Genomic DNA, 11,751 nt, shown 5'->3' with positions numbered 1-11,751 from the left:
TGTAGCGTTAGCTGGTTGGCTAACTTTAGCCGTAGCTAGCTGTAAGAGTTTCTGTATCTTGCTAGGTTTATTAGCTAGCTACGTGGTTAGCTTTATCCAGAAGATCTGGCTAGCGCTAGTCGAACTCGCTCAGCTAGCTAATGGTTTACCTGTACATGTTTCTGCAACAGTCAAGCGCCGATATCTTCACGGGGTTCTATAGCTCACGTAATTTCCGCAGCTCATTATCATTTTCGTTGCTTTCGAATTCCTGCTCAGTTTAAACCTGAAGATAAACTGGATTAGCTTCCGAACAATGAAAATCCGCATAGCTAAAATAAACGCGACAAAGCTGAATATTTACGGGGAAAAACAGACACAGGTTCTGCGAGGCGTAGAGCGGAAAAAAACAAAAAACTGACCAATGGTGCTTGCAGAAAGAGTGTTTATTCAGTCAGAGATTCACCGAACACGTGTCTTCTCCTCTCTAAATGCTAAAACAATATATTTAGGAAGTAAGCATTTCTACAGTTTGTCTTATCATGCAGTAAGACTGACGACACACACTCACACTCACAGTTGGACATGCTCTCATTAGGACTCTCAGCAGGAATGTCATTTGGTCATCCGTGAGTACACACGTGACGGATTGGCCATTCACATCATCATAATCCCTCTTTTTTTTTGTTTGTTTTTTTTGTTTTTTTGGGGGGCGGGGGGGGGGGGGGGGTGTTTACACACGTCGTGCAAAATGGCCGCAGCTCTGCCCTTCCAGCTCATACACACTAACTCCGGGTGTAGTAGCGATGTCGATATATGGTGATATTAGCGTTACAAGTGTATCACTAGATAGTTCGATGCTGTTAAAAATAAATGAAAAAATCCCAAAATTCTAGCATTTATAGAATAAACGAATGATAAATAAATACATAACGAGCACACCAGTACGTCATTCATGACATCTTTGCTCTGAAGATTTTGTCTAAGAAACGAACACAGTCTATAAAATAACAGTGTTTTATATCATAACTTTATATCTATGCTGCCCCACCGCCGCCGGGTCCTTTTGCGATTTGTTTTATATTATTCATTATTACGATTGAATTCATTTCATTACGTTAGGTTTAATACTTCATTTAAACAAACAAGCCCTTGTAACAAAAAAGAAAAAAAAAAAAAAAAGGAAACGTTACAATACTCGTGCGTTTCAGTACTGCTTTAAACGCGCCCTCGTCGACGTCCCGATGCTACGATACACGTGTGTATCTGCGTGTTACCCAAAATCCGCCTCATGCGGTGTGTATTTGCGAGTACGCTCCATCCTGAAAACAAACAGCGGTGTAGTTGACGTGATCTCCTCGGCTATGTGTACTTACCGTACCTTTGAGTTAAAAGCTGGCTAATGAGCTAGCTATGTAGCTTGTTTACGATCTAGCTCTCAGGTTATAGGTAATGACTATGACAGCTGGCTAGCATGCTAGTTAATAAAATGAATTAGGTAGTAAAAGGTACTAAACTACCACAGAGTATTTCACTGGGCCAGGCTGAATTTTAATGTAGCAAATCAAATATACTTTTCTTTTCTAACTTTATTAAGGTATCTAATATTTGAATGTAGTTCACTAGATTTTTACGCTCTCTAACTAGCTATGTGCTCTACACAGCTTGTGTACCGTCTAGTTATTTTTATGTTACGAGTTTGCTAACTGGCTAGCTAAACTATCATGGAGTCGTTAGATGCCTCGATAAAATAATAAACCAACTTTAAGCATGAAATTACCATAGAGTACAGCTATACCTTTATGAAGTACTAGACACATAGTAAGATAAGAACCTACCAAAAAACTACTCTATATTAGATACCTTAATAAATCAGTTATATGCAGTTATATACATTGATAACTTAACAAAGCACTAAACTACCACAGAGTAGTTAGATACCTTAAACAGTACTAGTTACATACCGTAACAAAGCACTAAACTACTAGAGGGTAGTTAGACACCTCAATAACATCCTAGTTAGATACCTTAATGAAGTACTAAACCACCAGATAAAAGGTACTAAACTACCAAAGAGTAGTTAAATACCTCAATAACACCCTAGTTAGATACCAAAATAAAGCACTCAACTACCATAGACGCCTATTGTAACTATAGGTACGCCTATGGTCTAACTACCGTTAGACGCCTCAATGAAGTCCTAAACTACTGGATAACTTAATAAAGTACTAAACTACCATAAAGTAGTTAAACACCTTTATGAAGTACTAAACTGAAGACACCCTTCAAAAAGGACTAAACCGGTAGTTACTGTAACTTTACCAAACCCAATTTGAACCTCGCAAATCAAACACTATCTTTTGGAAATATACCTAACTACTCTCTGGTAGTTTGGTGCTTTATTAAGATCTCTAACTCGCTAGTAAGTGGGCTACGTAGCTTATTTGCTATCTAGTTATCGTTCTAAATGACTAGCTTACCAGCTGGCTAGCGTGTTATTTAGATAAATGAATAAAGCAGTGAACTAGTTTACTCGGCCAAACCCAATCTGAATGCTGCAAATTCTATGCTAGATTTTACAAATACTGTATTGCTCTTTTTTCTGCGTACTTCGTCCTTTCCGCTGCTGAAACAGTGATGAAGTATTAGCGTAGATTCCCCCAGAATTAGCGAAGGGGAAGTTGACTAGGGTGCGTGGAAAACAGTACTGGAACTGAACCGAAACAAGGAAAGCCACTCTGTCCACTCCGGCGTCCTCTCTTCTCATTGGCTAAGAGATTAAAAAGCAGGCGGGATCTGGTACCCGGGTGGGCGTGTCTCCACCGTCTCGATCAGCGTCGGACTCTTGTCTATGGTGGTCTGATGGATCGCGTCGTTGGACGGATACGGTTGTTTGGGCGCGTCGGCGGAAGTGAAGAGCGTCATGTCGGTTCCGAGCAGGAATTTCTGCACCGCTAACACCGTCAGCGCCGCCTAGCCAGATTCATCACATTAGTCATGTTAATATGTTAGCATTTTTAGTAAAATTGTACCAAGATACAACATTCGACCTTTCGGTATACGTGAACAAGCGCTCGGTTACGTGATCGTCAACATACAGTGATGCCAAAACCTCAGGAATGATCTGAAAATGAATCGCATTAGCATGCACGTCAGAATTAACGCTAACAGCTACGCAGTTAAACTATTGTTATTAAACTGCATGAGAGCGTTAGAAGAGGCAAGTTCAGTGTTAAGTACGCTAGAACGTGAAAGCTAATCTACACTAGCGCGAGTGTCAGAGGTGGTCTGGACAGTAGCCTTTGGTTATCCTCCAGAAAGGCAATGTTTTTAAATCTGTGCATGTTTAGCAGACACAGGTAGCCCTGAAACACAAATGTAACAGTCAAATATGAATTTATATGCATGTGTGTGTGTGTGTGTGTGTGTGTGTGTGTGTGTTTATCTGCTTGTCATACCCAGATGAGAATGGAGAAGAAGGAGAAGGCGATGGCGGCTCGTGCCGCGTCTGAAGCCTGCTCCAATGGCAGTTGTTTAGGCGAGGTGCGACTCCACTGATTGGCCAGGAAGCAAAATCCAACAAACCAGAGAAAAGCCCAAAGTCCTGCACACGGGGAAAAATACGGGAAAAAATTCAAATGCGAGGCAATTTTTTTTTTTTGAGGTGAAAAAGGTTGTTAAAAACAATTGAAACATACTATCTCGAGTGTATACACAGTGTGTGTGTGTGTGTGTGTGTGTGTGTTGTATATATTCTTGCGTGTTTACCTGAAAAGCCCATCTCCAATAGCACAGCTCTCTTCCGGTCCTTAACACTGCTGATCTGAGGGAAGTAGACGTCCAGGGCCAGGAAGCAAAGACTAGCTAAAAACGCCAACACTCCGATAATGATGCCGTAGTTGCAGGCGTCTTCGTTTTTGTTAAACACGCAGTGCAGGCGCTCGCTGCCCATATTCACGTAGCCTTCGTTCACTATGGAGCCGAACACCACCATGGAGAAAACCTGCAGGACAGGGAAAGGTGGAGAGACGAGTTTACTACAGCTTCAACGCAGGAATCAACGCAGCTTGTCGTGTGTGCGAGGAACCGCGAAGCAGCGTGACCTCCTCCGTCCTACGTAAAGCGTACGGCGAAGGTAAGAACGCGAATGTGACTTTTCTGCAGTGTCGAGAATGTCTCCGCTTTAGCGGAGGAACGTGCGTCCACTCTCAGCGTGTTCTACACTTCCTGCTTCTGAAGTTCACGTCGTCCCTCAGGCCTCGTGTCTGTCTCACACCGGCGCTCGAGTTACAGTACCGAACCGAGCTCGGAGCAGCAGACGCGTTCCTGTTCAACGGGAAATCAGACCGAGGAGAATGATTCCACAAGCTGTGCAACGTAAAAATAAAAAATAAAAGATTTCTTTAAAAAATAATAACAAACAAACAAACAAACAAAGAACTTAAAAGTCATTTAAGACAACGGGTCACATAGTCAAGTTTGTTTATTTATTTATTTATTTATTCTCTCTCTCTCTCTCTATTTCTCTGTCTCACTCTCCTTTCTTTCTCTATTTCTCTCTGTCTCTCTCTATGTCTCTTTCTTCTTTCCCTCTGTCTCTCTCTCTCTCTCTGTCTCTCGCTCTCTCTATTTCTCTTTCCTCCCTCTGTCTCTCGTGCTCTCTATTTCTCTTTCCTCCCTCTCTCTCTCTGTCTCTCGCTCTCTCTATTTCTCTTTCCTCCCTCTCTCTCTCTGTCTCTCGCTCTCTCTATTTCTCTTTCCTCCCTCTCTCTCGCTGTCTCTCGCTCTCTCTATTTCTCTTTCCTCCCTCTCTCTCTCACTTTCTCTCTCTCTGTCTCTCGCTCTCTCTATTTCTCTTTCCTCCCTCTGTCTCTCGCGCTCTCTATTTCTCTTTCCTCCCTCTCTCTCTCTGTCTCTCGCTCTCTCTATTTCTCTTTCCTCCCTTTCTCTCTCTGTCTCTCGCTCTCTCTATTTCTCTTTCCTCCCTCTCTCTCTCACTTTCTCTCTCTCTGTCTCTCGCTCTCTCTATTTCTCTTTCCTCCCTCTCTCTCTCACTTTCTCTCTCTCTCTCTCACTCTCTCTATTTCTCTTTCCTCCCTCTCTCTCTCTGTCTCTCGCTCTCTCTATTTCTCTTTCCTCCCTCTCTCTCACTTTCTCTCTCTCTGTCTCTCTATTTCTCTTTCCTCCCTCTCTCTCTCTGTCTCTCACTCTCTCTATTTCTCTTTCCTCCCTCTCTCTCTCACTTTCTCTCTCTCTGTCTCTCTATTTCTCTTTCCTCCCTCTCTCTCTCTGTCTCTCACTCTCTCTATTTCTCTTTCCTCCCTCTCTCTCTCACTTTCTCTCTCTCACTCTCTCTATTTCTCTTTCCTCCCTCTCTCTCTGTCTCTCGCTCTCTCTATTTCTCTTTCCTCCCTCTCTCTCTCACTTTCTCTCTCTCTCTCACTCTCTCTATTTCTCTTTCCTCCCTCTCTCTCTCTGTCTCTCGCTCTCTCCATTTCTCTTTCCTCCCTCTCTCTCTCACTTTCTCTCTCTCTGTCTCTCGCTCTCTCTATTTCTTTCCTCCCTCTCTCTCTCACTTTCTCTCTCTCTCTCTCACTCTCTCTATTTCTCTTTCCTCCCTCTCTCTCTCTGTCTCTCGCTCTCTCTATTTCTCTTTCCTCCCTCTCTCTCTCACTTTCTCTCTCTCTGTCTCTCGCTCTCTCTATTTCTCTTTCCTCCCTCTCTCTCTCACTTTCTCTCTCTCTCTCTCACTCTCTCTATTTCTCTTTCCTCCCTCTCTCTCACTTTCTCTCTCTCTGTCTCTCTATTTCTCTTTCCTCCCTCTCTCTCTCTGTCTCTCACTCTCTCTATTTCTCTTTCCTCCCTCTCTCTCACTTTCTCTCTCTCTGTCTCTCTATTTCTCTTTCCTCCCTCTCTCTCTCTGTCTCTCGCTCTCTCTATTTCTCTTTCCTCCCTCTCTCTCTCACTTTCTCTCTCTCTGTCTCTCTATTTCTCTTTCCTCCCTCTCTCTCTCTGTCTCTCACTCTCTCTATTTCTCTTTCCTCCCTCTCTCTCTCACTTTCTCTCTCTCACTCTCTCTATTTCTCTTTCCTCCCTCTCTCTCTGTCTCTCGCTCTCTCTATTTCTCTTTCCTCCCTCTCTCTCTCACTTTCTCTCTCTCTCTCACTCTCTCTATTTCTCTTTCCTCCCTCTCTCTCTCTGTCTCTCGCTCTCTCCATTTCTCTTTCCTCCCTCTCTCTCTCACTTTCTCTCTCTCTGTCTCTCGCTCTCTCTATTTCTCTTTCCTCCCTCTCTCTCTCACTTTCTCTCTCTCTCTCTCACTCTCTCTATTTCTCTTTCCTCCCTCTCTCTCTCTGTCTCTCGCTCTCTCTATTTCTCTTTCCTCCCTCTCTCTCTCACTTTCTCTCTCTCTCTCTCACTCTCTCTATTTCTCTTTCCTCCCTCTCTCTCTCACTTTCTCTCTCTCTGTCTCTCACTCTCTCTATTTCTCTTTCCTCCCTCTCTCTCTCACTTTCTCTCTCTGTCTCTCGCTCTCTCTATTTCTCTTTCCTCCCTCTCTCTCTCACTTTCTCTGTCTCTCGCTCTCTCTATTTCTCTTTCCTCCCTCTCTCTCTCACTTTCTCTCTCTCTGTCTCTCGCTCTCTCTATTTCTCTTTCCTCCCTCTCTCTCTCACTTTCTCTCTCTCTGTCTCTCACTCTCTCTATTTCTCTTTCCTCCCTCTCTCTCTCACTTTCTCTCTCTGTCTCTCGCTCTCTCTATTTCTCTTTCCTCCCTCTCTCTCTCACTTTCTCTGTCTCTCGCTCTCTCTATTTCTCTTTCCTCCCTCTCTCTCTCACTTTCTCTCTCTCTGTCTCTCGCTCTCTCTATTTCTCTTTCCTCCCTCTCTCCCTCCCTCTCTCTCTCTGTCTCTCTATTCTGACACACGCACGATGAATCATCTCCTGATTTGCACCCGAGTGCCAGAACGTGGAGATATTTGCACGTGTGTGAAACGTTTCTTCACACTCGCGTCCTTTTCATTCCGCTCCACGTGTGAAAATCCCTGCGCCCGCTCTTCACACGCAGGAGAATAAAACCAGGCTACAGCCTACTACCGTTTACTCTGAAGTGCGCTTGTGCTATTTCGAGACGCGGCCCGCTGTATGCTGACGCACATGGCACACACACACACACACACACACACACACACATTATGGTGTTGTCATAGTAACAGCATTTACCGGTCAAAAGGACAAAATGTGCCGAAAGACTTCACTTCCTGTTTCTAATAATCATCACCTGGACATTTAACACCTTTTCATGTTCACACACACACACACACACACACACACACCAACATACAAACTAATACATCATCTTACGACATACAGTATATTTCATAATGCTTTTGAAATAGGTTTTTATTTAATGTTTATTTTTTTATGTCATTTTTTCCCAAGTGTTTAATATGATGAGTGTGATGATTACATTTTTTTTTTATATATATATATATATGTGCTTCGAGTGAGACAGAGAGAGAAACTAATAATAATAATAATAATAATAATAATAACAATAATAATAATAATAGGTTCAGGTATTCTAAGTTTATAAATTCTGTCAGTTATTTGTCATCTTTATTTGCTTTAGACCCTTTCAGTTGAAAGCAGTAGACTGGACCTCAGAAAGGTTTTTACAGATTTCACTACACTGATAGGAAACCGGATCTCCTGGGTCCATTGTGGTGTAACGTATTGAGAAGATAATAAAAGTGCACATCACTGTTCTCGCTCTCTCTCGCTCTCTCTCGCTCTCTCTCATCCAGCAGGAAGTGTGCTCTGCCCTTGGAGTTGGCACTGGGGACGGATATTATACTGGGGAGGTATAGCCTACAGGCCACATCATAACAAAGCTCAAAAACATTCATCATCAGGAGCTGTAAGTTCGCGTCAGTAAATCTCCAGCCTGAGAGAAACGACAGCATCGAATCTTACTCTTTACGCTTGAATTCACGTCGACGCTTTTCTCAGATACTGATACAGGTGTTTATATGAGCGCCAATCAGCACACTGTCCAACACTGATAACATCACAAACCCTGCGGATAATGCACATTACTATTAATAAAAACACCCTCAATTCCCCAAGTCTTATCCCACTACACTGTAAACAATAAGACCTACATGTGTTTACATTCTCAGGCTACTGTTACAACTAATCATATTTACTAGATATTACAGTTATTGTTGTTGTTGTTGTTACTCTTGCTCGTCAACTCAGTGACTATTTGATCATTATCGACACTCGTTAAAATGGAGCTCTGCGTTTCCACGACAACGTGTGACGTCATCCACACCATAGCATCCTACGTACAATCACGCAAGCGTCATAAACACCGGATTATTATTATTAGGCCTATTATTATTGTTGCTCCTATTATTAATATTATTATTATGTTTATGATTATTATCATTAGAGTCTTTGTGTTCAGAAATACACTCACGTGAGACACGCAGAAAGGTACATTAAAGGTAAATAAATAAATAAATAAATAAATAAATAAAGGGATTAATCGGAAACGGTTGTTTACCCAGGCCAGGAATCGTAAGATGGTCTGAGGTCTTTTGGCGAAGGTGATGGGGTCGAATTCCGACCCGGTTCGGCCCGCTCCATACGAGCCCGTCCCGTTCATCATCATCAACATCACCATCCTCCTCCTCCTCCTCACGCGCTGTCTCTCTCTCTTTCTCTCTCTTTCTCTCTCTCTCTCTCTGCGCTCGGGATCTGCCCAGCCCCGTGCGCGTGCACGACCGCGGAGCGGCGCGGATTACCGGACTGCAACGTCACATTCGGTTTTTAAAAAGAAAAGGAACCACTTGTAATGTTTTGTCTCACACAGCAGAGGGCGATATTGCTCTATTTACAAGCCTCTTGTCACTCTGAGGGGAAAAAGGTTCTCTTAAAGCAAGTGGGTTGGTTACATTGGGATTTCTACATGTTTCTGTAATGAAGGCTTCATCCGAATTTCACTACAGTTCAGCAGTCCAACTTCTCACTATCTCGTGCGCAGAATCAGATCAAATTACAAGTCTTGCCTCGGACAACTTTCAGATTAGAAATCCTGTGATAGTTTTAGGCTATTATCAACACAGTGGTTCTACATGTAAGGTGTAAAACACTTGAGGCACATGCTGTTATAGGAAAATAATCAATGGCGAAGCAGGAAAATGTATTATTTTCCCATGAACTGCCCATTCGGAAGCGTTTTATTCTTCTTATACCACAGCAATTGCTGACGTTTGAGCTCTGTGACACTGGAGACTATAAATGCTGAAACTGAATTAGCACGTTCGCCTCACGCCGGCAGGGTTGGGGGTTCAATTCCTGTCGCTGCCCTGTGTGTGCGGAGTTTGCATGTTCTCCCCGTGCTGCGGGGGTTTCCTCCGGGTACTCCGGTTTACTCCCCCAGTCTAAAGACATGCATGGTAGGCTGATTGGCGAGTCCAAAGTGTCCGTAGTGTATGAATGTGTGTGTGAGTGTGTGTGTGATTGTGCCCTGCGATGGATTGGCACCCTGTCCAGGGTGTACCCCGCCTTGTGCCCGATGCTCCCTGGGATAGGCTCCAGGTTTCCCCGTGACCCTGAAAAGGATAAGCGGTATAGAAGATGGATGGATGGATGTACGGATGGACTCTTTTTACCAATACACTCCGCTTCATGTTCGGTCTTCATATTTCTACACTGAATGCATGTTACTTCAGTGATAATCAAATGTTCATCGGTTTATCACTCGTGTTCCGACCCTTTCTGCCTTAAGTCTGGGTCTAGTTCCAAAACAAATTAACTCTGACCACTGGGCCCATTGTTGCTCTTATCAGAGGTCAAAAGGTTATTTTCCATGATTACATGTGACACAGCAACCACTTCCTACCTGTGCATCATGAATGCTAATGACGGGATTGACTTACACACAGGAGGAGTTTGATGAGGATCTGGCAACCAGATATCCGCACCAGTACAGGCAGAAATGATGAAGGAAACGGAGGTCACGCAGTCTCACACACACTCACGCCAACATACATATGATCACTAATACGCGCGGTTATTCTCAAATCAGAAGCCGTTAACAGCTGTTCTGACGGTAGCTCCGCCTCCAAAAAAGCTATGTTTCTGTAGCAACAGTTCATTCGCATGGGCGTCATAATCTAAGGTTATGGAACAAGGTAAAGAAGATCTAATTGTTGATTTGATGAAGCTTTCTGTGACTGGATGTTTATGTAACATTTATGGAAGGAGTCTCCAGTGTCAGCAGTTTGTGAAAGCAAGTTTTCTAGATATCTGTCTATCTTCAGGACAGAGGGGTTTACGCTTTGAGTAACTTCAAGACAGAGAATAAAGAGAGGCTGGTGAGGGAACGACAGTTTATAGCTGTTTTAAGCCTAAACAAGAACAGTAATGTTCTCCAAAAGACATAACATTCACGGGATTTTATCGTTGTGTATTTTTTTTGCACACGGCATACACTCTTTGTGACACAGACACACTCATTAAAACAAATAGCAAAGCTCACCTTTACTCTTCGACCAACTGGAGAAGAATCACTACATTTTTAATCACAAAAGCTGGAGCGAGTCTGCATGAGGTTCCTGACCTGAAAGTAGTTCTAAGATAGTTACATCATGCCTTGGCTCCTATAGCTATATCCTCACGACACTTTTTTTCCGACTCCATGTAGAAGACGTTCATCTCCTGCTGATCATCCTCCCGTAAATTGAGCAGTCGTCGTTCACTGATAATTTTTTTTCAGTCTGACGAGTTAAAAAGATTAGGTTTGGTTATATAACCTTCCATTAGCATCGGTAGTAAATGATGCCGACAATTCAGTGGCTCGTCATACTTCTTCAAGCTGCTGAAGATTTACGCCCTCGCCAAGTCACGTAATAATTCATGTAATAACAGATGTGAAAGATCTGCTAAAAAAAAATAGACTTGTGGTTGTTAAATCGATCGATTCTCAAGACTGCGTTCAGAACAACAACGATCCTTCGATGATTATATCAACTACGTCTTGAGTTTTGATTCATAGTCGATTCGTAGCCGTTATCACCCATCATGTTTTGTTATAAGCACTGAGGAATTCTGTAAACCTGTGTGACGTAGTATTGTAATGTTTGAAAGAGCTGCATCGTTCTGCACAGTTTTGAGATTGATGTGAATCCATCTCTCTCTCTCTCTCTCTCTCCGTCTCTCGCTCTTTCTCTGTCTTTCTGTGCCTACATTATTCATGTTGGAATGAGACCTGAGCTAAAGTTACATCAAGGCAAGAAGACCTGACAAATTAATGCTCCTTCTACAGTCCTACAACAGCACAACACTGACACAGATCCTCTGGCACAGATACTTCACCTCTTGCTAAGTCTCTCATGAACGGTCTAACCAATCCAGGAACTAGTCATGTCCTGTTTATGCTCTTCGCAACGGAGCCTCTGCCTCTCAAGTAATAGATAGAAGAAAAGAATGTGTGGATGAGTGGGAATAGAGGGTTATAGAGAACTCACTTCAATAGAGGAACTCTTTCCGGTCTGAGAGGAGGAACCATGAGGACAGACATTTATACAGTTACAATCCTGAGAGTACACATCACCCTACCTTCAAGAGTGTGAGTGCATCCTGAGGTAAGAAAAGTTGTTTTGAAAATTGAGGTTTCATGACTTTCTTACTGTAAGAAATATTAGAGCCCTTTTACATAATGGGACTCATTTGTCCTTGGCAGATTTACAAAAGTTTCGATAA

General features: G+C 42.9%; 2 protein-coding genes across 3 annotated transcripts in view; one reads left to right on the top strand and one right to left on the bottom strand.

Annotated features, from left to right (window-relative positions):
• Window positions 1-407: 407 nt before the first annotated feature.
• syngr3b (synaptogyrin 3b) lies at window positions 408-8,799 on the bottom strand. Of its 2 annotated transcripts, XM_053616020.1 has the most exons (5): window positions 8,549-8,799; window positions 3,748-3,982; window positions 3,438-3,583; window positions 3,244-3,344; window positions 3,043-3,103 (listed from the first exon to the last, which is right to left on the bottom strand). In XM_053616020.1, exons 1-5 carry the CDS (start codon window positions 8,666-8,668, stop codon window positions 3,058-3,060), a joined length of 648 nt encoding a protein of 215 aa, XP_053471995.1. In that variant the 5' UTR covers window positions 8,669-8,799; the 3' UTR covers window positions 3,043-3,057. The 2 variants fall into 2 exon arrangements, with proteins under 2 accessions (XP_053471994.1, XP_053471995.1); XM_053616019.1 differs by lacking the exons at window positions 3,043-3,103; window positions 3,244-3,344 and adding an exon at window positions 408-2,952.
• A 2,713-nt stretch (window positions 8,800-11,512) lies between these two features.
• Window positions 11,513-11,751, top strand: part of myo15ab (myosin XVAb) — a 36,044-nt gene continuing 35,805 nt past the window's right edge. Inside the window, exon 1 of the mRNA XM_053616119.1 lies at window positions 11,513-11,633. The gene's annotated coding sequence lies outside the window, so the exon portion shown is untranslated. The remainder of the gene's footprint in view (window positions 11,634-11,751) is intronic.

The sequence above is a fragment of the Ictalurus furcatus genome, chromosome 26, assembly GCF_023375685.1.
Source record: "Ictalurus furcatus strain D&B chromosome 26, Billie_1.0, whole genome shotgun sequence".
Lineage (NCBI taxonomy): Eukaryota > Metazoa > Chordata > Actinopteri > Siluriformes > Ictaluridae > Ictalurus > Ictalurus furcatus.
This window is presented reverse-complemented; position numbering and strand designations above follow the sequence as displayed.

Bases quoted from the DNA above. Each gene is read 5' to 3' on its own strand.
- syngr3b (XM_053616019.1), bottom strand. From the start codon at position 8,668: ATGGTGATGTTGATGATGATGAACGGGACGGGCTCGTATGGAGCGGGC. The intron at 3,983-8,548 runs GTAAACAACCGT...CCTGTCCTGCAG, and splicing joins TCTTACGATTCCTGGCCTGG to GTTTTCTCCATGGTGGTGTT. The intron at 3,584-3,747 runs GTAAACACGCAA...CCCCGTGTGCAG, and splicing joins ATTGGAGATGGGCTTTTCAG to GACTTTGGGCTTTTCTCTGG.